At 41.0% G+C, this 26,659-nt stretch overlaps 1 protein-coding gene across 1 annotated transcript; it reads left to right on the plus strand.

Annotated features, from left to right (window-relative positions):
* Positions 1-3,453: 3,453 nt before the first annotated feature.
* On the plus strand, positions 3,454-24,702 carry si:dkey-178k16.1 (band 4.1-like protein 1). Its single transcript, XM_034537052.1, has 23 exons — positions 3,454-3,525; positions 3,811-3,960; positions 9,680-9,784; positions 10,881-10,923; positions 11,015-11,090; positions 12,180-12,398; positions 12,526-12,613; positions 12,694-12,846; positions 13,909-14,006; positions 14,476-14,651; positions 14,865-15,100; positions 15,610-15,648; positions 17,229-17,258; positions 18,026-18,181; positions 18,478-19,560; positions 20,647-20,697; positions 20,913-21,314; positions 22,017-22,226; positions 22,336-22,395; positions 22,585-22,674; positions 23,606-23,686; positions 24,385-24,501; positions 24,616-24,702. Exons 1-23 carry the CDS (start codon positions 3,454-3,456, stop codon positions 24,619-24,621), a joined length of 3,741 nt encoding a protein of 1,246 aa, XP_034392943.1. The 3' UTR covers positions 24,622-24,702.
* Positions 24,703-26,659: the final 1,957 nt, after the last annotated feature.

Here is a 26,659-nt window from a genome sequence, read left to right on the forward strand (position 1 = left end):
GCTACTAAAACCAACGTGTGAACACAGTACAGTCCACTAGCAATGAAGAAATCCATGATAACAGAACAAGCTAGGCTTGACTTTGTCTAGAAAAGTGCATCCTTGTTTCATACATTTCACGTTGGTACAGCCAGGTTAGGTTAAGCCAGATGTAAGTAATTCAGATACGTGCACGTTCACAGCTTTCAGATCACAAAGTTAATCACAGATATGTACCTGTGTTTTTTAATGCTGGTTAATAAAAATAACGCAATGTACATATTTAAGCACATCTAATAACAGCTTTATCTGTTTTATTTGTGTGAAATAGCCTGCTGCTTGGCTAAATAAAGCTATACTCATTAGGAATTAGTATTGGGCAAAGGATAAACATGTCTGTGTATTTGCGAATATGGCTAATTATATCAATGTAATTATTAAATACCTTTAAGTTTTGGCCACCTGACTTTGCCAATACAGAGCTATACTACTTTGATCAGTTTCTAATTGTGATTTCTTTTGAAAAATGTATTTGGAAAACAGAATTTTATAAAACAATACCATCGCATTATCATAGCAATACTAAACTATTCCACAAAACGTCTAAATATGATAATATTGCATGTTTGTATTGAGCTTGTGAATTGACACCATGACTTTGAGATATATTGCGAATATTGTTAATGAAATACCTAAACAGGTTCACTCATCGGGAAGCGCCATAAAGCTTGAAAGTTTAGTTTCACATATTTTCTGCCTCTTATGTAGCGTATATATGCATTAAGTAAATTGGCTGGGTCCCTTTTCTGACTTTGACATTGTCTCATTGCATAAACATGAGTTGTGTGAGACAATTTTACACATAGAAATCACTTTGTAAAATGTATAAACCGTAATTTTATTTTTCCCACTTAAACCTAAAACACTAGAAAATGTTACAAAATGAATTTTTGAAAATCAATTACATAATTATTCCTTAATTAGATTAATCAAACAAACCCCAGGCCCTTCAAAGTTGTGGAGGAACACTGCATGGTGTGAGTGTGACATCTGCAGCCTCACTGGTGCCAGACAGCTCGCCTCTTTGATCCAGCTTCCTTATGCAAAGGGAGGCTGACCTGTATGCAGCTGAGACGTACTGCGTTCCAGCCTCACAACTTGTAAATACAGATATGTAGTCAAACAGCTGGTTGAGAAAGAAAGAGGATAACTAGGACCTCTTCTTTTGGGAAATGGAAAAATACCATCATATCTCTTTCTTTCTGTTTTGCTCCTCCCTAATGACAGTTTTCCCATGAAGCTGTGTGTGTTTTTGTTTTTTTATTAGAGCTTCTCATGTTCCATCCTTACTAATCTCTTCCTCTCATTAACTTCTCCTATATAATATGCTAGTTTCACATTTCTTATAATCAGGTTTAAGGTTTATAATACAAACAGTCACAGAAAGTGTGATATACGGTACATATTTAGAGCAGTTGATATTTTCTCATGTTTAAATCAACAATTTTATATAGTAAGTTATGTGACAGTTTACTTGGAAGTGAAAAGCTCTTTATGGCTTTTAAGCCATTTTACATATAATTAGTCATTAATGAAATAGGCTTTAAACAATATTACACATGCCTTAGGCAGACACATTTCATGGAGTTACTTTAAAATACATTTTTACATTGTACATGTAGAGTTTGCATGCAACATTTCTCTTAAGGCTGAAAAATGTAGGTCAATATACTTGAGGAAAGGAACACCTTCATAATTTGGCTGGTGCCAACGCATACCTCCAAACCCCTCCTCTCTGTCATGCTCATGTGTCATGCTGCAGGGCTTTCTGACTGGTGTAATGTATGCTATCTACTTTGCTAGTGTGAGAGGAGAACATCATGAAGCCAGCAATCTTCATGCAGAGTGCTCCTGTGGGAGTCTGTGAGCCAGCCCCTACTGAGCTACCCTCTTTTTCTCTTTCACCATCTCTCCATGCACAGTGCAATTACCATGCGTGTGAAGAGGACACTCAATCTGTATTGCAGTACAGGATAATTACAGATAACACATACCAGCTGTCAGCTGCAAAGATATATTTCATGTAATAACACAACGCAGGTATCTGTTCCGTGGTCAATACTTCACAGAAAAACAATAAATTCTTTAATAAATTACTCACCCCGTGTTACTTCGAATTCTTGAACAAAACTTTGGTTTTGCATACATTTAACAAGAGCAAAACTATATCGAAACATCCATTTGCAAACTTTCACAACTCGTATGGAAAAATAAAGTCTAATTTCCTGAACTACGAGTGGGCGGTAGGCCTACACCGGTTTTATCACCGTCGCCATGGTCACGTTCGGCCACGTCCTGGATTACCATCCAATACCATCTTCACCGTGATAAACTTGTACCACGCTCTGTAGCCTATACAGTACAGTACACACTCTGTATACATTAAAGTACACACTCTGTATACACTATAATGTAAAGGTACAGGTCACCGCCTTTCTATTTTGTCACAGAACCTCTTGCTTTACATTGCGGTATGCTAACAGGCTAACGCAGCGACTTAGCTCTTAACAGCGCTGCTGCAGCTGTTAAACTGCTGCCACATTTCTAGATGAGCAGCTTGCAACTGAGCCTCACTGCTCACGGTTCTTGTGTCTTTTGTACAATAATGCTAAATGTCCAACAGCTTATCAAACTCTTTCTTCATGTCATGTGGGTTAAGATGGAAAAAACGTATGGCTAAGATCCAGTTTGCTCATCAATACAGTTCACTCCCAACACAGGTTACTAACCCTGAATGAATCACATGACATTGACATTTTGGGGCAGTACTGCTCCCGAAACACATTTTATTCTTATTTAGAGCCCAAAAAACACAAATTTTTTCTTAAGATACGTTCCCATACATTATCAATAGAGTGGAAATTGGTAGAATAATGTTTTGAGTGGATATCCCTTTTTATTTTGTAATACTGCAAACGCCCCCCAAAATACTGTGATATAAATGTTAGGTCATATCGCCAAGCCCTCACTATTTAGAACACTTCTATAAACAGTCTCCCCCTTGTACAGGCACACTATTTTCCTTCCTTGTGGGTTCAAAGTGGTTTAAGTAGTGTGGTTTCAGCAAAGAAGCATGTGTATCATAAGTATTGAGCGGATACCAATAAATGACACTTTCTTATATTCCAAGAGTTGTGTGAGAATTTGCAAATGGACATTTTGATGTGGTTATGCTGTTCATCATTTTCTTCAATAATTCAAAGTAACAGGTTGGGTAATTGATGAACACATTTGTTGCATTCTGTGTACAGATGGGAAAGTGTTTTGCTTATGTTTCATGAGTCTATCGAGAATCCATAGTTAGACTGGACTTATGGCAGAAGTAAACACTCAATCGTGTGTTTTTGTAGCAGCAAAATAGTTGATGTTGACTGAATATGCTTATGTGTGGTTGCAGGACAGCAATCAATTTCTATGACAACAGAGACGGCTTTGGCTGGGGAACTGAAGAGCGCAATGGAAGGGGACGCCATGAGAACCAATCAGGTGGGAGTGCTGTTAAACTCACAGCAGCTGTAGATCATTTCACTCATGCCTTTCAATCACTCAGGGGCCTTCCAGCATGTTTGATATGCAACGCCGCCAGCTCAACATTTAACATCTCAACATCTTAACATATCAGCTGCTCATACTACATCATGTATTTGATGATTGCCTCACATTATCAAATATTTAGGATTTAAATCACTGTTGAAAATAAGTACATAATGCCTGTAAAAGCACGGTGATTTGAAATGTACACACTTAGAGGAAAGATTTTCTCTCTCCAAGGTTCCAGAGGACCAGGGGGACATGGATGATAGCTCAGAGAAGACCCCCAGCAAAGCCTCCAGATCCCCCCAGAAAACCACCAAACGGCCCAAGACCGTCCCAATCAAAGTCACTCTGCTTGACGGATCAGACTACGAGGCTGGAGTTGAGGTACGCTTCTCGCTTTTCATCAGCAACGGATGGAGAACATGGCCGATCAATGCATGTGAAAAAATGCTGATTATGTGTTTTAAGACAACATAGGCCTTACATTAATTTATACAATTTCTATAAGTAATAGTAATAACAGACAGGCGAGGCATGAGTAGTCAGACAATCATAGAGGTTTGTACCAAAACAACAGATAACTAATAGAAATGGTACCCAAATGTTTTACAGACTGACTTCCTTGTCCAACTTTGACTTTCTGTACTTGCCGTAGTTGTGCTCGCACACAGTATTCATGAGCAATGAGGAAATATATCAATATTTTAGATCCTCATAAGTGGATTTCTAACCTCTAACCTTATGCACAATTTTAATTGTTGCACTAAAAAACCTGAGTAGAAACTCCCAAAATTAAAAAAAGACATCAAAATATTGCAAACAATTTTTGCACTTGCATCAGGTGGAATAGTTGATTGCAGAAAATACAGACTTAAAGATGGAAAGAGACTTTGTGAATATATCATGACGTTAATAAAGCCTGCGTCACTGAAGCCTCCTTTTTTATTGAAGAGACGGAAAATAGCAATGGATGAAAAGATTGAAACAAACTGAAAACACCATATTTCCATTATGTATTCTACATTGTCCTCACTTGTTGCTGGTTTAACTGGCGCTCTTTAATTGTGTGGTTTTGTTGCGCCCTCGTCTTCTATAATAGGGGCGACTGTGGTTCATTGGTAGAGCAAGGTCGTCCTTCAATCAGAGGATTGGCGGTTTGATCCCCGTCTCCACTAGTCCATGTTGATGTGTCCTTGGGCAAGAAGCAAATGGCTCAGGCCGTGCCTGCTGTGTATGAATGGGTGTGAATGATTACATCGTCCTGGCGGGTAGGTGGCACCTTGCATGGTAGTCCCTGCCATCCGTGTCTGAATGGGTGTGAACATGTTGTAATGAAAAGCTTTCTGTGGTCGGAAACTAGAAAAGCGCTATACAATTACAGTCCATTTAACATTTTTAATGTTACACAAATGGAAAATTAGTGCAACCAATTGTTTATCTTGATACAGCTGCTAATATTATCATTAAGTAGAAGGATGGAAATGCTTTAATTAGCTTTCTTTTTCTCTAAGAAAATATTTGCTCCACGTATGGATGGAAAGTTTACAACTTAAACTTTTACCACCAGATAAAATGGTTTAGATGATCTTGCTGAACTGCTTATCGGTAACCCTGACTCGGGATTGTAGACCAGCATACTTCACGGACCTGCATGGCCTTCTCCAGAAACTCTGACAGACAAAGATCAGCTTTGTTGCTCTGGGAATAATGTTAAAAATACAGGATGTTGGGAAATCTTTCGTAGCAACCTATAAACTGGGGGAAAACATCCAGATTGAATTCTGCAGAAATAATTACAAATAATAATGTGATAATGTTGTCTTAGAGTGCTATTAAAACACAGTTTGGCGGTTTCTCCACACTAAAATGCACATATATAAATTTCATATCTCGCTGTGCAGGATGACCGGGAATATATAATTTTAAGAAGCTGGTGTACATCTCCCCCGTTCAAACAGAGCCCTTGACTCAGCACACCATGGTGCACATCAGTGGGATTGTGTCTCCCTCTGTAATACCTGCTACTAGAAATGCAGCCCTGTTGCTATTCTCACAGAGAGGGCGAGTGACGGATGGAGGTAAGACAAGCTCTGCATTGTGGGGGATGGAAGGCTCAGATGAGCAATCCCCGGCTTCCATGAGTCGTGACTCTGTAGCCTTTTGTGTTTGTAAACATAGACGGGCGTAGTTCCCGGTTTATTTGAATTTCACAGCAGCACAAACGCTCATCATGATCGTACACTGCAGAGAATTAATCTGGGGTGGAATGACTAGTAGAGCGAGGGGTGTCAAAGGGGCTGTTTCACACCAGAGGGATATCCTGGCCAGGATTTACAGAGCAGCGGTGAATCCCATTAAAGCCAGCACGAAAAACCCCACTGGCTGCTGCTGATGATGGAGTGTGATGTGTGACGGGAATGATCTTGTTGGCTCAACCTCATTCATGTCACTATTCCTTTTATGGCTTACTGCCTCTCACGTGACCTCACATATTTTACTTCCGAGTGGAGAAATATGTCCTGAGTAGTGACTGAGGCATCACACACAACACACATTCTCCTTCAACTCAACCCCCCATCTCTCCCTCTGCCTTAATTATATGTGTGCATACACACACACACACACACACACACACACACACACACACACACACACACACACACACACACACACACACATCTTCATGTCACCTGGGCAGTGACACTTGCGGTATTAAGCTTTGACAGGAAATCTATACGGTTGACAGATGGCTCTTATGTTTGACCGGGGAGAAAATAGAATGGGAGAAGAAAAAAGATGAAGAAAGTGAGGAATAAGAGAAGGAGGAGAGAAAGATGGAGTGCTTGCTTGTAGTACGTATGCGACTGTGTATATCACTGGGTGTGCAATGTAGAAAGAGCGAGCGGGGACACATTGATGAATGCAGTGGAATCATTGCTTTAATGACGGTCATGATGTCCACCGAGCGAGCGTGCACTGATGATAAAAACAGAGGAGCAGCCGGAGCCTCCTATTGATGTTTGGCTCACAACATTAGAGATATTGATCGAGCTCAGTGCATTTGTCCAGTCCTTAACCCAATGCCATACTTTAAAGAAAGATAAGCACCGTGCTTACAACCTCTAGCTATTACTTTCCCCAAAAGACATCTTGAATGAAACATTCGGCGTCCTAATAAAATATTTTAACTATTTAAACTTTGGCTGAACGTAATTTTCTTTGCAGGTCCATAAAACGCTAATGCTCATGAGCATCAGCGTTTTATGCATCTCCAGTCTTTATTCATTTTTGCTGATTAACTAAATGACTGGATACGCATGGCTGTTTGCCGTCTGCAAAGCATTCTGTGCCGATGGTTCTTCAGAGCTCAGCTGCTGATGCTTGGCTATTTAAGAAGTGCCTTTTTCACACACTGATGGTAATATATATTGTTATGGCACTGGTAGAATGTGATTCCTTTTCTGTGATAAGTTGCTTTTCCCTTCGGAATGTGGGACCACAGATATACATCTACTGTATGTACGCACAGAATATAAACATAATACAGTCCAGAGTCATCATTCTTACATTCAAACTGTCTCCTGGAAGGAAACCACCAGCTCCATAAATGTGAAGTTCTTGTGGATCACGAGTTAATACCAAATAAAAGATTCTTGACACTGGGACTAAGCTTGGCTTCCTTTTTAAAGAATGATATCTCCAATATATTCTGCATGATATCTCTCCATTTATTAGCACCCATCTAACGTGTTCCCCCGAAGCGTTTAGGTCTCTGAAGGTGAGTGCAGTCTCTCGCTCCAGAGAGCTTCCCTGTATACACAACCTGAGTGGTTGAAGGACGGCTCTTCTTACACACAGCACACAACTTGTTTAGGAAATGCCTCGAGCGAACAGGACTTTTTATTGTTTGGGAACTTCAAACCAAATCTAATATATTTTGTAGGCTTTTTTTTCTCCAAAGTGCTCATGAGCCAATCTTGAGTCATTAAAGCTTTTAATAAAATGACTCTGGAACCAGAATATATTTTGTCCCTCCGACTTCAATACAATTTAAATGTTTATTGCGTTCACATGTTTTTCCACCACGGTAGCCTTGGATGTAATGCTGCTTGACGTAGCCAGTGTGGTGTCTGCAACACTGTTCGCTTACTTCAACTGAAATGGTGTGCTTGTGAATTGCAAATGTCAGGTTTTACACTGTCACGCTGTTTTATTAAAGGGTCTTCCACCTATTTTACACATACAACTCAGTTTACTCATCACAAGGAGAGATGTCTTGTGAAAACAGTTGTTGGACATATTTTGTGGCTCTGGAGGGAGCTTTCTGAATTCTAAAAATAAGTAACCCCTGTGATGTCATCAGGCTTCAAATCTATGATATAAAACCTGTAATAAAGACTGAAGGTGTGGGATTTGAAAGACATGGGCATTCATCAGGAGGTCAAATGAAAAATATCTAATATAGGTTCCTGCATTTTGTGAGCTTTACCCATGATGGGGACTTTGGAAATTCAGGATATCTTGGCCTTTAATAATTAGTCTTCGTCAGACAAGTCAGTTTTGTGAAAGTGCCTTTTATAAATCATGATACTCCTCTAACTGCTGAAATTGTTCTGGACAAAGCCGTTGCATCATAGAAGCCACACCGACTCAGCCTCACAACATCTTTGCAGTTTTGATTCCTAATCTTCTGCTTGCATTACTTCAAGTGCCTTAGTTTGACAGATTTACTTTCCCCCCGGCCAGCCATTAACCCATTCACGCACACACACGGCCTCTCCTCATCTTGTTTGCATGGGCAAGGCGATCAGCAAAATGGATTTCTAAGATTACACCAAATGACTGCTAACACAATCAGCCCACAGAACTAGCTAAATAAATGTGATTGGAGCCAATTGGAGTGACGACTAAATCTCATCAGCAGCTCCGAGCGTGACCTCGTTGCCATGCTTGGGGGACCACCTGAGATGTGTTACAATTCAATTTATGTAAGAAAATCCAATATATGCGCTGCTACCCCCAAATAAATCAGCCTTATTCTGTCACTGCTTCACCCGTGGCAGCCTGCAGTGCATTGTTATTGAAAGACGGATCACTTTACAATGGTTCATTAATTAGTCTATTTTACATATTTCATAGATGGTATGCTGACTGTACTGCTGGCTACTCCTACAAGAGCTGCACAAAGTGCCGTGGTGGCCTTGTGGTAATCAGAGACTGAGAAAGTGAGAGGGCGCACCCACATACAGAAGGGACCTATTACTTCTGTTTCCATGGTAACAGCTGCTTGGTTGCTTTGTCGTCATAGGAGCCAGGTTTCCCGAGGAGATGAATCTGGCATGTGTGTTTCTCTACGTGTGTGTCTGTGCATGTGACTGTCTGTGGAGATAGCGTTTTGCCAAGGCCGTCGGTGCATCCCACAGAGGCCTTGTTGTCAGCCCTGAAGGGCTGGATAGAAAATGGGTGTGGTCTGTTGAAACGCCACTGATGCGAGATGCTTTTCCTCCCCTTATATAGGCATGCAACGAGCGTAGCTCCTCCTGCTCGACAGGGGAGAGACAGACTGGAAGCTTCTCTCAGACCACATTTGGGGTGGACATTATTTTTTTTCCCACAGCTTTGTTATGAAATATACTGAAGACTGTACTTAAAATAATCACTAGCTTTATTTTACTGGATAATTACCACATCATTATATAATGAATACTATATCGGATTTGAATAAACCATTTTACAACTCTTTTCTTGCAAGATTTGCAGCTTGATAATACATAAGATCTAAACATGGAAAAATGGGGAGAGAAAGAAGGCTATGACATGCACCATAGGTTATCGAATGGAGGTGAACCAGGGAATGTGCACATGTTATACTGTGTGGGTCTCAAGGACGAGGCCAGCAGCAGACGCCCTACAGTCTTATACATATTTATTGACTTGCATTATTACACTCTATCCTCTACTTGTTGTCTTTTACAGTACATGATGTTCAGACAACCTAAACCTGCAATGTGTCACCTGCCCACTTGCTGTGTGTTTGTGTGTGTGTGTGTGTGTGTGTGTGTGTGTGTGTGTGTGTGTGTGTGTGTGTGTGTGTGTGTGTCAGAAATTTGCCAAGGGCCAGACCCTGCTGGACATGGTGTGTGGCCATCTGAACCTGCTGGAGAGGGACTACTTTAGCCTGACTTTCCAGGACACGGACAACGCCAAGGTCAGACACTGACACACACACACACTAAGATATCTTACTTGAGGAAGATAAAGATAATCATTCTAAGATCTAAATGTGTAGCTTGAGGCAAATGCAGCTGCAAATAAAACAAACATAAGACACCAATTTTGTCCCAAATTAGAAACTATCCTGAATTGGCTTGTGTGAAGTTACAAATGTGGTGTATAAAAGACCTCGCACATACACAGAGAGGGTGCATGCGTGCACTGGGTGTTTATGACATGAGAGTCTTACCCATAAAATGTAATGAAATAAAAAATAAAACCCAAAGAATTCTCCTCTGTGGTTTATTGGACAGTACTCTGGCAGAGAAGGGTATTGTCATGCATGCATTTGTATTATTTAATGATGCGTTTTTGTATCCATGATGGTTTGCAGGCATGCTTGTTAATTGTGTAACATTGTATAAAGTGACTTCAGACTTTAGTTTTGATCTTCGGTTCTGGGCTCATCACTCTTGATATTTGGGGTAGTTTAGCTCCTCCTGTGGAGAATAGCTTTGTAGAGTCCAAGGCCAAATCTATGTGTTGACATTCAATTTGCTGTGCTTCTTTATACCTGCTTCTAATAGTTTATGTACTTTTTTTTGGTCACTGATTTCAGAGCAAATATCAACCAGCCTTTCAGCCAAGCAGCCCCTTTAACCAGACTGTTTTTCCAGGTGTCATAAAGCAGTGAGTCCCCAGTTGCCCTTTTCACCGTACTTAACCACTTACAGTCTGAGAGTGGCATACATGACCTTTAACCTTTTAAAATGTGATTAGACAGTATGGCCTTTTAAAAATGGTGCACAGAGTCTCCAGTGCACCATGAAAGCTCTGGTGACATTAAGCATAGGGAGCTGGACTCAACTGGCATTCATAGCCTCAATATTGATGCTTTCAGTGTTTTATAGAAGCCTTTATCCATTTTATTGTAGTATGAATATATTTGGCTTTCAACTAGGGAATAGATATAAAAAGAGAAGAGCAGACAGTGCTTTATATTTCTTAAAGGGGCACTTAAAATGTGAATATGGATGATTTAGCTGATATTGAAGTTCTCTAAGGGGATTGTCTCTTTCTTTCTTTATCAGCATTGGTTGGATCCCTCAAAAGAGATTAAGAAGCAAAGTCGAGGTAAGTACAGACAGACAGACAGACAGACAGACAGACATATATCTACAAACATAGAGCAGTCCGCAAAACCTTTCTGGGGATTTGTCCACAGTTGGTTCGTGGATCTTTGGATTTTCTGTCAAGTTCTACCCCCCAGACCCATCTGTGCTAATGGAAGACATCACCAGGTAGGTGTGAATATTATAATAACAACAACAACAACAACACAGCTCACAATTTGTCTGAAGCTAATTAACTGAGTTGTCTTGATGATATTTTTGTTTTGGTTAGATTTATAGAAAGAACATACTCTTTGGAGGCAACTGTGCTTCCAACATATTCGCCTCGAACAGCAAAGCTGCGTTTGTGTAATTGCAAAACAACTAAATTAACAAATTACAAAACCACAATCACAAAACATCCATAATATTAAAAGAGTGCCTACAGACAATTCTTCAATAATGCATTTGGGCTGTAGATAAAAGATGCAGTGCAAAATGAGCATGGTGTCATTTGTGACAAGAGGCAGCTTGTCCGTTAAAGTTGCTGGAGAGAGGATGTTTTTCTTTAGGCCAACCCAGAAGTTAGTTTGTTTGTCGAGTCATTTATTTGTGCGTTTGGTATTTTAACATGAGATTACATCTATGGAGATTGATTTGCTTTTGGTGCCAGCCTCAAGTTGCCCTTCAATGAGCTGCAGTTCTTGGCACTTCCGCGTTGGCTCCATTTCTCAGCCTCGGCGGTTGCCACTTGGTTAGGATAGCCGATTGGTCAGTCAATAGGAAGCTCATGCGCAGAATTGGGCGCCATCATTTTGCAAAACGATAGGCTGGTGTATATATATATAGGCTTCACGTCTATTTTCAAGGAGTTATCATTCCCAATGCGTCAGATAACACAGCTTGGTGGTTGCTTCTTGCCGTCCAACACAGAAGCTCATTTACCATAACAGTACAGAGTTACTCTTGATAATCCACACTGATTAAATTTCTCTCTATGAAATTGATGTTTTGCAGTTTGTATGCGAGCCCATTTTATGATGAACATAGAATCATAAATAGATCATGAGGATGAGAGGAATGTCATAATATTTCTTGATCTGTGCCGACGCTAAATTAATTTCAGACAGACACAGACATTGGCATCCAAGAGTCCACTGGCATTGCTAAAGACAAACAGGGCTGTGACGGAAACATCTAGCAATGGTTCTTCCGGATGTTTCCTGGTGATGTAGATGCTTGAAATGTCCGCAGCATTAACTCCCTCATGTCCCTCAGGTACTACCTGTGCTTGCAGCTGAGGGACGACATCCTGTCTGGTCGTCTGCCCTGCTCATTTGTAACCCACGCCCTTCTGGGATCCTACACTGTCCAAGCCGAGCTGGGAGACTATGAGCCTGAGGACCATGGCCCAGACTATGTCAACGACTTTCGCTTTGCACCCAACCAGACACGTGAGCTGGAGGAGAGAGTGATGGAGTTGCACCGCAACTACAGGTCGGAGAACATATGACTCCATTAATGTAATTGAAGGCCATGCGGATAATGGCAAATGCTGGTATTCTTGATTTGTTGCACACAAATGAAAGAAGGGATACATTATGTATGGTATTTGGTCTCGTAGGGGAATGAGTCCAGCCGAGGCAGATGTGAACTTTCTTGAAAATGCCAAGAAGCTCTCAATGTATGGAGTGGACCTGCATCATGCTAAGGTACAGAGCTAACACTCCTGTTCATCTGGCAGCACACTTTTGTCTGAGGTTTGTTGATGCTCAATGCTTTTGTCAACCAGGATTCAGAAGGAATTGACATAATGCTCGGTGTGAGCGCCAACGGTCTGCTCATCTACCGAGACCGTCTTAGGATCAACCGATTCGCCTGGCCAAAAATCCTCAAGATCTCCTACAAGAGAAGCAATTTCTACATCAAGATCCGCCCAGGAGAGGTAAATTAAATCTCTCCTTATCTTGTCTTTTTCACCTTGCTTGGCGTTCACTGCGCAGTAACTGTCAACATATTCCCACTAGAATTGCTCACGAGAGTCATTCTGAAAAAGCAGAGGCAACTGGAATGAGGGTTTGTTTTGTAAAGAGCCAACTCCACGTTTCTATTTCATGGTTTTGCAGTTGGTAAAATGACCTCATTGACTCGACTCAAACTGCATAAATAGTTATTTCATGGTTTGATTAAAGTGTTACTTCTGAGATTTATCTGCAGCAAACCATGTGACAACTGTCAAGGACATTATTTATAGCCCTCACAGATACTGTTCTTAAAGATTAGGCTGATGGGTCATGTTTTTGTTCCTCTCCTCCTTCTCTCTTCCGCTATGGTGACTTTAAAGTGCGATTAACCAGTCAAGAGGATTTGCACTTTCATCATGGATTTCACTCGCAAATATTGGAGCCACATTATGCTCCCTCTGGTTTTCAATTCCTTAAATTATTATAATTTGCTGTTTTTGTCCTTCATTCTTTGGCCTTCAGGGTATCTGCAATGTGTTTTACATTCACTGTTAAACTGACATTGACGTCTTTAGCGAATACCAAGGCCATTCTGTGCACATGCTTTGTTCTGCAGATCTATCCTCAGCGGTCAATTCAGATTTGCCTGGAGGGTTGTCATTGTGTTAGAAAACCCTAAACTGTCCCCACAGATTACTTTTTGTGTGAATGGACTAGTCCTTATGTTTAAAGACCTGTTATATTGCTAATAACCTATTGATTTGAACGTGTCTTCATCTGCTCACACCACTGAACATCTGATTGAGTGAGTGCATGAACAACTAATTTGTAGGTTGGTTAGAGAAGGAGAATCTACCTGACATAGCAGTGCGAGAATAGGTTTCTAAGAGTTAACAGAAAAACCTCATTGATTTGTCCATTGCTGCGGAGTAAACACAATTCACCCTGCTGCCATCCCTCCATCTTTCCCCGCACTTGCTCCCTTCACTCTCCTTTTCTCCTACTCATCCACCCCGACATCACTCCTTTCCCTCACTGCTCAGTATGAACAGTTTGAGAGCACCATAGGCTTCAAACTGCCAAACCATCGGGCGTCGAAGCGATTGTGGAAGGTCTGCATTGAGCACCACACCTTCTTCAGGTAGGACCTGATAGTCACAGATACTCAGACAGACACACTTTTCCTGCACCGTAGTCGTTGCACCCGGCATGAACTGTTAAGACTTGGCAGAATAGAGATATCATTCAAGTGCAACTCATTCCATAAATGTGTTGAGTTCTTTTTACAGTAAATGGTCTTTAATTTTTTTACAGGTCTTACAGTTCTGTATAATTTTCTTGCATAAAACAGACATGTTTATGTTACTGTAAATTCATAGGAAGGTTGCTGATTCTGGGTAATTTGCTTCTAATAATGGGTTAAATGGGGACAGAGATCAGATGGAACACTTCTAATTGATTAATTCCTATTGTAAGCTAGAGAGGATCTTAGTCCGTGCGCAGCAGGTCAGCTGCACTTGTAAACATGTGAAATGTGTCTCTAGGCAAGCACACAATTCAGCACTTAGTGTACATTTTTTTTAAAGTGTAAACTCTATACCTTCCTGCAGGTTGGTTTCCCCAGAGCCGCCTCCCAAGGGCTTTCTGGTGATTGGCTCCAAGTTCCGCTACAGCGGGAGAACCCAGGCCCAGACCAGACAGGCCAGTGCTCTGATTGACCGGCCTGCCCCACAGTTTGACCGGTCTGTGAGCAAGAGGTACCTGCTGCCCCGAAGCATTGATGGAGGTAAGAACACAGATGAGTTCATCTTCCACACGGAGGGTCACCTGTATGTCCTGGAATATGTTGTGAGGCAAAAACTGAAATCAAAGCATCTTTCAACTTGTGTATCATGTTAGACCGCAGCCTATTGATGTATACATGGCCCGACACATTATGTCATGTAAAAGCTTTATCACTTGAGGTGATTTATGTTTTCCTCCCATTGCACTTCACCAGCCTCAGCTCTCAACTACAGTATGGATCAGCTTTCCCAGCGAAGCTCCAGTGAACGCACACAGTTCATGTCCAGAGAAGACCTGGACCAAGAGGGCAGCCTTGACCTGGACCACGATCAGTACCATTATCAGGACCAGGACCAGCTGGAGCTGCATGATGGTCAGGACCAAGATCAGTTTCAGAGGCAAACCTGGGGTTCCCACATCTCTACGACCACCAAGACTTTGGAGTTCAAGGTACAAGATGAGAGGATACATTAAAATACACAGACACCTATCGCAACAAAGTATAGCTGTTAAAATAGGTATGGTAAAAGTTAGTAATGTTAATCACCAAAGTAAATAAAATAAAAATACATACATATTTTATCCAATGAAAAACTACACGGCTTTGCACCAACTCGGAAAAATCCCTCATTCAACTTCTGACTAACACTGCGATCTCACATTCCTTTTCATTTAAGAGTGTAATCACCATCCCTACTTTTTCTCTCCGTGGCCCAATTTCCTCAATTTTCTGCTCCTCTGCAGACCTATAAGACTTCTTAGTATGAGTTTGTTCTCCTCTCCATTTCCTCAGCTGCCCCTTCAACACCTAACATGACCTCTTTGCTGAAGTTGATGTGTTTTTTTAACCCAGAATCCTGCTTCCAACATATCGTCTCTTTCCCCTGCTGTAATGTTAACACACTGCTATCCTCTGCTCTGCTCCCTGCCGTCCACCTCTTCCTCTCCCGCAGGGTGAGGAGGAAGAGGAAGGCTCGCCTATAGACTCAAAACCAGAGGTATTTTGGCCTTGGACCTTAGTGTCTGTAGTTTTGGTTGTTGTAGGTCATGCATGTGTACTTTGTGTTTGTTAAACACAACCTGTCATTTTTCTTGTTTGTTTGTCTCTGGAGGAAATGTTATTTATTTTCATGTCATGATTTCAAGGATACCGCTGAGTATAATCCATGACAACTGCATGAATCAACCTTCAGATAAATCAACATGAAATGTTTAATATGGTTTCATTCAGGCTCTTTATTTCCTTTTTTGCTTCTCTTCCTACTGGAAAAAGTATATTAGATGTTCTTCATAGGCATTAAGCTCCTATCCAGAGTGACTGAAACATTTGTTAACACACCTTTAACAGTATCCCTGTTAAGCAGTATCCCTGTGTGAAATCAAAGAGATGGATTGTTATTCGCAAACAGATTGCCCTCCAGCACTGTTTTGTTTTTGTTTTAGTGAATCAGTGGTTCTCCTGGTACTTCAGCTGAGATGTGTAAAGTCTCCTCATTATGGGTGGCAGAGCTCTAAATGTAATAATGTGTTCTTTTTATTTTTTTTATCGCTAGAGCAATAAAGATCGTACAGGTAATGCAGAACCACAAGCGATCGTTCCACTCGGAAACGTTTATCTGTACACCATTAGCGACAGCTTGTGAGGTTTGGGCCTGCGAGTTAGTCACATTATGGCGACGGCAAATGTAACGGTGGAGCGGGAAGACCCTCTACGGGTTCCCGGTCAGCTAGAAGAGCAACAGTAAAGAGAGAGTTCACCGACGGTGTGTCAGCGTTGCTCCTCCATCGCAGGGTGACTGGAAATGCATCAAACACAGTGACCGTCCGCACATAATGACATATAATGATATATATATATATATGTCGTAATAAGAGACGGTGTGCAGTCACATGTTAAAATGAACATGTAGATTCTGGTTGTCTTTAAAGTTGATTATTTTTAAGTTAATTATTTCTGTTCTAGTGTGTGTTCAGTAAGGAGAGAAATATCATACTTTTTGAAGGTAAAATGTTTGGCTTTTTTCAATGCACAACCTGAACACAAGTAAAAAAAAAAAAAAACAAATTAAATCACAAGCCCCCATGCATTATTTAATTTAATTAATAATGAATTAAATACGTTATTTTTATGCAAAACTGGCTTTTTAATGTATATTACTTATTGATATAACGGTTGGTGTTTTTCCTGCAGGAATACATTTATTAGTGTTAAGTACTGCAGGAAATATTGGCATTGCATTTGTCACTAAAGGGTCTGTAAAGCCATGCACCAAATCTTTGGATGAAGAAGTATGGGAATAATCCCCCTCTCTCAAACACTTATGCTCTGTCAATATGTGACTGCATTAATTATCAATTGGCTGACACTGGAATGGATTGTCCCTGTCTTCTTGGCATAACATTAAATAGCTTAACAGTCTGGTGGTGTCAACTGTTTGTCTGGCTGTCTGTCCGCCTGCCTTTTTGACTCACCAGCAGCACTTTACCTCTTTGTCTCTGCACGCATCTGTTCCCCCCCCCCCCCCCCCCCCCCCCCCCCCCTCCATCTCACTTGCCCCACCTCGGATTTGGCCACAAGGATGTGGCCACCCATCGGCCCAAACAGGAGGTACTGCTTGTCCCCTCTTTTTGGCATGTGCTGTGTGACCCTCATCAGGTGTTTTCTTCTCCATAACTGTGCCTCTCACTTACTGTTAGAACACAGCCAACAGCAATGGAGCGCATAGTCGTTTGACGCAGCACTGTCTGAAATGCAATAAGATGGTTTTGCTTGTCAGTTTCATATTTTCTAAACACTATTTCCAGTTCAACTATTTGTTGTTATCTGTCCAACCTTTGATCTGTGAATAATTACAAATCTCATGTGCGGGGCTTTGTGCTCAATCTTCCAAAGATTGCCAGGCATTATACCAGGGTATTTTGTAAAGTGCAGCAACAGCAACATACTTTTGGATAACATACTGTTAAATAGAGTCTGACCCTGTAATTATGATATTTTTAAACCTCCAGATCTTTAATTAAATCTCTTTTTGACTACAATGCTGCAAGGTAGGAGATAAGTGTTGACACTCATCTTGATCTGTGTGCACAATAATAAGGTCTATGTTGTCATTAGAGGAAGACCTCTTTTATCCAGCCATCTGTGACAGTCTGTAATTCATCCTACAGCACAGTTACACAATAGAAAACAGTCATGCGCCACACTCTGAGTAAAAATTCAGAAATTACAAACCTCCAGGTCCATTATCAACTTAAATCTACATTTAGACCAGCTGTAGAAATGATTGTTACCATTTCAGAAAATCCTAGCTTCAGATGTAGGATTTTCATTTCTGTTAATTTGTGTTCCTGGTGTGCCCTTCACCGTGTAAGCAGCAATTCTTGGATAAGCCAGAAGATGTTCTTCAGAAGCACCAGGCCAGCATCAATGAGCTAAAGAGGGCTTTGAGGCAGCCTAACAGCAAGATGGCCCAGAGGGAGAAACGCCTCTCCTCAGCTACTCCTCCTGGAGGAACCCCCGAGCGGAAACCAGTAAGAAGGGGATCCTATTCCCAAATTATAATTCTCACTATTTTACAATTAGTTTCCAACGTATTTAGATTTTCTAAATGTTTTTAAGTTTTTCAGCTCTTTCCATTCTCTGTCAAAAACATTGAGCCAAAAAGAAAGCATCTTGAAATGCATCAGAGTTTGAGGTCTCCCCGCAATTAATCCCTGTTTTTCTTCCCTAATCACTTCCAGTAATTATGTGGGGTAACAATGATATCACAAGTGCAAGAGCAGTGTATCGAGCTAGGCTAATGCAACTGTCTACTCTGTCAACATAGGCGACCGGTGATGGCAAATTGATTGACAAGCAGGATGCTTATGAAGGAGAACTGAATACTTACACTAAAGTGGAACAGATTAAGCCCTCTTCTTTGGGTAGAGACGTGTTGTCTGTGAAACTTTGGACTGAATCAAAGATAAACAACTGTCAAACAACTATGGATTCATTAAAAAGCTGTCCTGGAACATCTCCAAAAGAAGAAACCGACTTTAGGGCAACAGGACTACTGGACTTGAACACCAGGGAAGATACACTGGCAACAAATGGACATCACGATTCTATATTAGGGAGGAATGCCATTCAAGAAAATGGATATGGATCTCCACATGACAAACAGAGGAGTGGAATGATCAGCATAAATATGAAGCATTGCCAATATGAGCACAACATTTATCAAGAGAGACCAAAGAGCTTCAAAACTCCGGTGGCTGTGGATTCTCTCCCAAAAGGCCAAGGAGGCGATGTTGAGAGTGACGCAAGACATTGTGAGACTTGGGGGGGGAAAGCCCCAAGCCCCATGGGAGAGCAAGATCGCAATAAAACCGGGAACGCACACTCAGAAGTCCCCAAAATAGTTCCTCTCAAGCCACAAAGATCAAAGAAGTCTTTGAATAAGGAGAACACAGGTGCTGTAAACGCTCAAAGTCGGTCTGATAGAGGCATCTTTGGTGCCACTGGTGATGTACCGATGACGAAATCCAAAGACGGTTCCTGTGACGCAGAAAGGAGAGTGGATGACGATGCTGTTCTGCAGTCTGCTGCAGATGTTGTCAAGGAAAATACCAAATACCACAGCGACGCTGCGATGTCATATCAACAGCAAACTCTACTCCTTAAGGAGCTCAGAGACTGCAGAGGCACTACAGGACAACGTCTGTGGACAAGAGGAGGACAGGAGGAACATTTTCAAAACAACTCGGAGTTAAAAGAGAATTTCCTCTCGGGCACCACATTTCCAACAGCTCCCCCTCGAACTCTCCCACTGAAAATGCAATGGTCCCGAGACAGGCCGAGCAACGTGGACAGCAGCCACATCCACTACAGGACGCCCGGCCAAGAAACAGCCAAGTGGAAGCAAGTGGTAAACCCATCTGCCCCCTAAACTGTTTGTCAATCATGGGAAAGTAACGCATTGCATGAGCTTCAGGCGATGTCGTGCAAATCTTGTTTTTACCATCTAAAAACAAAACAAAATCACACATACTTCAGAACTCATGTGGCTGTGTATGAGAAGGCAAACGTTCACGTTCCTTGGCATCGCATCATTGACCGACTCGGTTCAAGTCCATGGCCCAGAAAGCATATTGCTTTCCCTTGTTCCCCTTTGCAAAGCAATCCATCTGCTTGGCCATTGCAGAATGCCGCGGGCCTTTTAAGCAAAGTTCCCTATAATTAAGCTTCAGCCGTCAATTTTATCCCACCTTAACTTGTCTCGTTCACACCTGGTCTTTCCTTCCAACACCCTCACAGAATAAAGGTGGCTGCTGGAAAGACCTTTCCACCATTTTTCTTTGAAAACCTCTTTTTCACATATTTTAAATTATTTTTGTAAATGGCTGTGAAAGACATTTAAAACAAATGTTTGGCCTTGGCACCTGTGGCAACAGCAGAAAATGAATAGGGCGATTTAGATGTTCGATCAAGCTGCAGAGCTGCCAAACCTCTTCAGGGCTAAGGCATTCATATTTACGATTATGAATACCTCGTTCCTGAAAGGGATTTTTTTCAAAAATCTAACCTTTCAGTGCATGGCATTACCTTTGCACTTGCGATCATTTCTGATGATGTCAACCTGTGAAATATACCCTGTGTGCATGCTTCTGACCTTAGCACTAAGCTTTACATTCTCTTAGAGCTCTCGTTTGGGTGTTTATTGTCTAAGTTCAACATAACCCCTGAAGTTGGTGAATTAATTTAGTGTTTCCATTTTCTTTTTATAATGCAGAGAACATGCCTGGTACAAAAGCTGTAAATAGAGAACATTGTAAACATGATTTCTCTATAAATAATGCCTACAAACAAAACATTATGTCAATGCAGTGAAAAACAAAGGCTTTGTTTCAGCTCTCTCCTCTTTTGATGCAATAACACTCGTATCGGTATCATGGTTTGACTGTTTTATTAGTTTCATACTAATGTTTTCTTCCTGTTTGTTTTTCTTCTATAGGATACACCTCCCACACCTGCTATTTATGAAGAACCTTTCAACGAAGCTTCAGTGAGTCGTTGCTCAGTCTCATATTGATCTTTCCTCCTCTCCAAACTGTGTGTGTGTGTTTGTATGTGTGTATGTATGTACAGTATATGTGTATATATGTATGTATGTGTGTATATATATACTTTTTTGTGTGTATTCTTTCGTTATATATATATATATATATATATATATATATGTAGTTGACTTGCTCTAATGTCCTGAAGTCTTCTCCGCAGAGGGAACCGTGGGAGAGACGTCTGGGCTCCGTCTCAGAGGATGAACAGGACCAAGAGATCCTGTACCTGAAGGAGACCCACCTGGGCATTGAGCGCAAATGTTCCAGCATCACGGTCAGCTCTACGTCCAGCTTGGAGGCCGAAGTAGATTTCACCGTCCTCACGGACCTAAACACGGGCATGGAGGAGTTCTCCAGGGGCATGACAGAGCTTGGGGAGAGGAGTGTGTCACCCGATGTGGGTCTGTGCTTTAGCATGGACTTGCTCCAGCAGCAGGGCCCCTCTGAACCACCTCCTCCATTGGTGTCAGCCACTCTGTCCAGAGCAGCCAGCAGCAGCCCTCCAGCCAAACACATCCAGGCTGAAGAAGTCCGGCCAGAGGTCAAACGGTCCGATGTGCAGGTAGGCCAAAGTGTTCACATCAAGTATGTTTGTTGCTCCTCCTACTTTAGTTTGATTTGGTAAGAAGAACCATGCTATGGGTGCCCACATGAATGATCCAAAAATGTCCACAAATGATTAAAGTGTTTTATAACTATATCTCCATGTGTTTTTTTTTTTTTTAACAAGAAGCAGAGAACTGATAAAAAAATAATCCGGCATAGATTTTGCCAAAACAACATGAAGTTGGACTGGATTTCCATCTTTCCCAACCGCCCTCCTTTAAAACATCATATCCTGCTCTTCGTGCCACCCAAGTTTCCAACAAAGTGTGATGGCAGGCCACCAAAGTGGGCTGTCGAGTGGGTGCTAGTTCTGTGCACAAGCCTGCTGTGTGTTACCACACCTGAAGTCTGTCTGGCTGTGTTTTTATGTTTTGTCAAAAAGCTGTAACATAAAGGTCTAAAGCGTAGAAATGTACTTTGAATATACATTAACGCTTATAATGCACTGAAATCGAGAGCAGATGAAGGACCCGGGGATTAGCTGCAGTGAGTTGAATGCTCTTCATGACGGGTAATGAAGAAAGACCCTTCATTTTATCCTCCCTGTTTTTCTTTCTTTTATCTTTATTTTCATTTATAATATATCTCTTAAAGCACTAAGCTCAAAATATATTGCTCATCCTGTTTTACATTACAGTCACCGATGTATGTCTTTCAGCCTGTCGTACCCAAAAAACCAAAGAGGTCCGTGCCGGTGTCCTCTTCCGTGGACCGAGAGTCGCACAGTCGCGTCTCTGCCGTCACGCCGCTGAGCAGAGAGGCCAGCGATGTCCTGCCCACACCGACGGTCAGGAAGACGGACGTCAGGACAGAGACTCAGCCCAATGGGTCAGAGATCACCACGACCATCGTGGAGTTCACAGATCAGGTTAGTTTCATATTTTAGCGATGAGGAATTGTAGATTAAAGAATATTCGATGCAACTAGAACTAAAGTGTTACTAACCACAAGTCACACAATGAATTTGTCTGTTTCAGGATCATTGTATCACGGGCCTGAGTGAAGGTTCTTATTCTTCGAGACAGAGTGTATCCCCTGTGAGTACAAACCTTTTACCTCGACCTGAAGCAGACTCTCGTCTGACAAAAAAACAAATACATTTATGAATCCAAACCTGACTGGATGTCCTATCAAAACGTATTGACTTCAATTTCTGTAAGGATTTGTATATATTGCAAGTGTGTTTTCAAGTATTTGCGAATGCCGCCGGCTGTTCTTCTTCCCAGGTGCATATGAGCAGTCTACGTAGAGAGGCGTCAGGGTCGCCCATCCTCGTCACTGAAAATGTTACCTCGGCAACCACTCACGTCACCAAGGTGAGGAAGCTTAAAGGGGAACTAGGCCCATTTTCAAAATGCATACATGATTGCTGTTGTCAAGACCCCCGAAACCCGGAGCAGAGGGTATCGAGAGTGAGGCAAGAGCAGGCATTTGAGTGGTCGAGACCGAGACCAGACCAGTGCGAGTCTGACACTGCATGACACACTTACCATTAAAAAAGAAAAGGGACACTTCAAATTGATCTGAAAGAGCCACATACCCATAAAAACACCCACAGAAAAGACTTGACCGATGAGTCCTCTTCATTCACATCTTTCATTGCAATATATACTGTGCATGTATAAGTTTATTGTCAGAATTGTTTTGATCAAATAACCAAAAGGCATTGCAGAGGTGAGTCCTCTTTGTCTGAGACAGGACCGAGGTAAAAATGTGACCAAGAATGATCCGGACTACTACAACACTCCAAAAATATTATTAAACATTAACCACTCCCAAATCTCCCAAATCCCAAATTGAACAGCTTCAAAGACGATATATCGGGTAAGTTGAGAGAACCCAGGGGAATGTTCTGAGTATATGGGGTTTCAGAACTGACATTACAATAGAATCAAGCTCATTTGGGTACAGCGAAGAAAACAAATATTCTATAATATATTATTCTCTTCTATTCATTGTCTCTAAAGCGGCTCCAGATGTTATACTTGATGAGACAGCGATGACTTCTCTGGTGTCTTGCTTAGCTCATGTTCACAAATATTGACTATTGAATAACTCTCCTCGGCCATGAAAATAACATGTATAAAATAGAATTAATAATTTAGGTGCCGTTTCCCACTAAGAACTGACAATGTGCACAATTTAAAAGTACAATTATGATGACGTGGGCTCATCTCTTATGCCTGAATACAGTTAAATAGCTCTACTTCTGAAGGATATTCAAAGAAAAGCCCTTGTGTGTTGTAGACGGTGAAAGGAGGATATTCAGAGACCAGGATTGAGAAGAGGATCATAATCACAGGAGACGATGATGTAGACCAGGAGCAGGTGAGCTGAAATTAACTGCGGAAAAAATCAAAAGCGCCATGTGCATTGTGGTTCCTGGTTGTTAGCGTTGGGTGTTTGTAGATGTTGCATATTTCCAGTTATCAAATGCTGTACATTTTGAATAGTCTATTCTTATTATTTATAACCTGTATTTATGGAAGCACTTAATAACCTTTCAATTTAATCTTCCCCACAGTATATCATCTATATATTTTTGCAGATCTCAGATCGGATCAACAAGCTTATTTCGATGATTTCATACATTGAACAAATATACAATACAAACAATAATAATAAATGAGATAGGCACACAAAAACAATCCTTCCTTTCAAGTCGGGCTGCCACTATTTTTATGATCGATATGTAAAAGTAAAGGAATTAAATGCCCGTTTTAAACCAATATCTCAAACCAAAGATATTCATATTACAATAATATTACAATACTACAGGACAAAAGAAAAACATCAGATTCTCACATTTGAGAGCCTAAAACAAGACAATGTTTGGCATTTGTCCACTATTTTTGAATGAAAAATGTAGCTCTATTTGTAAGCATACACATATCTGAAATTGTCGTATATCTGTTTCTTGAACTGAATTTCAGTTATATTCTATTATATAATATCAGTGAAAGATCTTTCCAAAAGTTATACATTTGTTCCTATTATTAATTGTATAGTTCACTCTTTCCTTGCAGGCTTTGGCTATCGCAATACAGGAAGCCAAGCAGCAGCATCCGGACATGCAGGTGACAATGGCAGTCGTTGTCAGGGAAACCGAATCGTCCAGCGAGGATCGACACGGCACATCAGAGGTATGGTGCCATCTTGACTCCAAATGATAACATCTAGCCAGGATTTGGCCTCACAACCCCTCCTTTGAGATTAAGGGATTTAAGGTTGACTAACTCTTCTTTCTTCACCTGCAGTCCTGATTCCTTGAGATGAGAGCGCCCCCGTTTGGACAGAGAGTGTCAGTGCCCGACCTGAAATTGACGCCTGCCATCCCTACTGATAGACTACTGCCAGTGGCGCTCAAATGGAGACCCCTGCAAACATTCACAAACACACAAAGCTGAAACAAGACTCCTTTAAAATCCTTATATTTTATTGTTATTCAAGCATTTCACTATTGAAATCGTACATTTTCAGCAGCGTGATTTAGCAGTCATGCTCGAGGGAAAAAAAAGAAAAACAACAAAAACATCACTTATGGTCCTTGATTGGTCGACAGTATGCCACCAAAATTCCAAACATCTGGAACAATTACATATATGGGATCTGAATCCAACTGAATTCCCTGCAAACTTCTCAGGGCCTTTATATTTAAACCACTTGCTTCAGTATTTCTCAAAGGTCAAAGGGAATCTGTGCACTCATTCACACTGTGAAGGCCTCGTGCAATGTTGGTACACATCCCATGCAGAAAGTATTATTTGGAAATAGAAAATAAATAGTTGTGCACCTAGGAGTGTCCTTTACATGTCTGTGCTGCTGTACTGAATAACAAAAATATTATCAGATTCCTGTTGTGAGTGCTGAAAAAAAACCTTCTGTGTGTAGTGTAATTGCTCTTAATAAGAACACTATCAATTTCATGTAGCTCCAGGACTGAAGCATCCATTGAAGCTGGGTTTAGTGAAAACAGAGCAAACCCTTCTTTGCGTTCTCACTCTTGCGTAGCCAGTCATAATAAATTACCCCCCCCCCCCCCCCCCCCCCCCTGTTAATACGCACCCGTTATATTTATTCCGATGATGACGATGCAGTTTCTGAGCATGCTGATGTTTCAGAATGAGCCCAGTTACCAGCTTTTAGATATGCTTTCAGAATTCAGCTTGATATAATACCACTTTGGCTATTTTGTGTAATCAATACATAGAGTAGGCTGTTCTGGTCTTACGGATGCAGCAACCCGCTCTGTTCAGTAAGTCACAGAACGGGTTGCTGCATCCGTAAAACCAGTATCTGAGATGATGTTTGCATGATAATATTTTTGCATTATGAGATTGTAACTGAGTAATATGGATATTAACTCACGAGAAGGATGGGTCATGATGATTAAGATATCAAGGCCAAATTAATCACAATTGGAACTTGAATCTGAATTGGAAAAAGGAAATTAAGCTTCCTGAGAAAAAAATGGAGAGTATTAATTAGAAATAGTCGGAAATATCAAGCACACAATACATTCAGTTTTATTATTCCCAAAATTGAATCGCAGCACATTGGCGACAGTTTCTTCCTTCAGTTACAACCCTTTAACATCTAATTCAAGCCACTGGTGCTGTTATGTATCTTTATTCTACACATGACTGCTTTTGATTTAATCTCCCCGTAAATAAACATGAAGTAGGCCTTTCATGCCTACATTAAGTTGTGATGACTGACTGATATTTTGTACAGCTATTTATTGTACAACACATATTCCTCATCTTTCAACATACTCTGTAGAAATGGTATTATTCATCAACTCCTTTAAGCGAAGTAGTGTTATGAATAGATATACAATAGGAGCCGAATCTTTTAACTTTTAGTTTTGTGTTATTTGGTACATGAATGTTAGAGGGATGCCAAAGGCATGCAGTGTTCCAATTGAGGTAGCAGTTATATTGTACAAACTCTGATTTTATATGAAAATATTTGTATGAACAAGCTACTTTTAATTACCGAGATGCCAGGGATTCGAATGCATAGAATTGAGATTGCAAGGTTTCCCTTTAATTATGGTGTCTTTTACATTACCTGCATAATGTATCTTCTCATGCAAGAGTCATATGTGTCATGTGTAAGTCAATGCAGGCAGCATCACGAGTCATTCAGCAAAACAATGTTTAACTGTTTATGAGGGTGTTAGAGGTATTACTTTGCTTTTCAGACGGGTGGTGTACTTCCAATTGTATTTCATATTTTGGTTCAAAATCCTTTTTATAGTGATGATTAATCATGAATGTGCGTGTCAAACTGGAAGGT

This window comes from Cyclopterus lumpus, chromosome 7, assembly GCF_009769545.1.
Source record: "Cyclopterus lumpus isolate fCycLum1 chromosome 7, fCycLum1.pri, whole genome shotgun sequence".
NCBI lineage: Eukaryota > Metazoa > Chordata > Actinopteri > Perciformes > Cyclopteridae > Cyclopterus > Cyclopterus lumpus.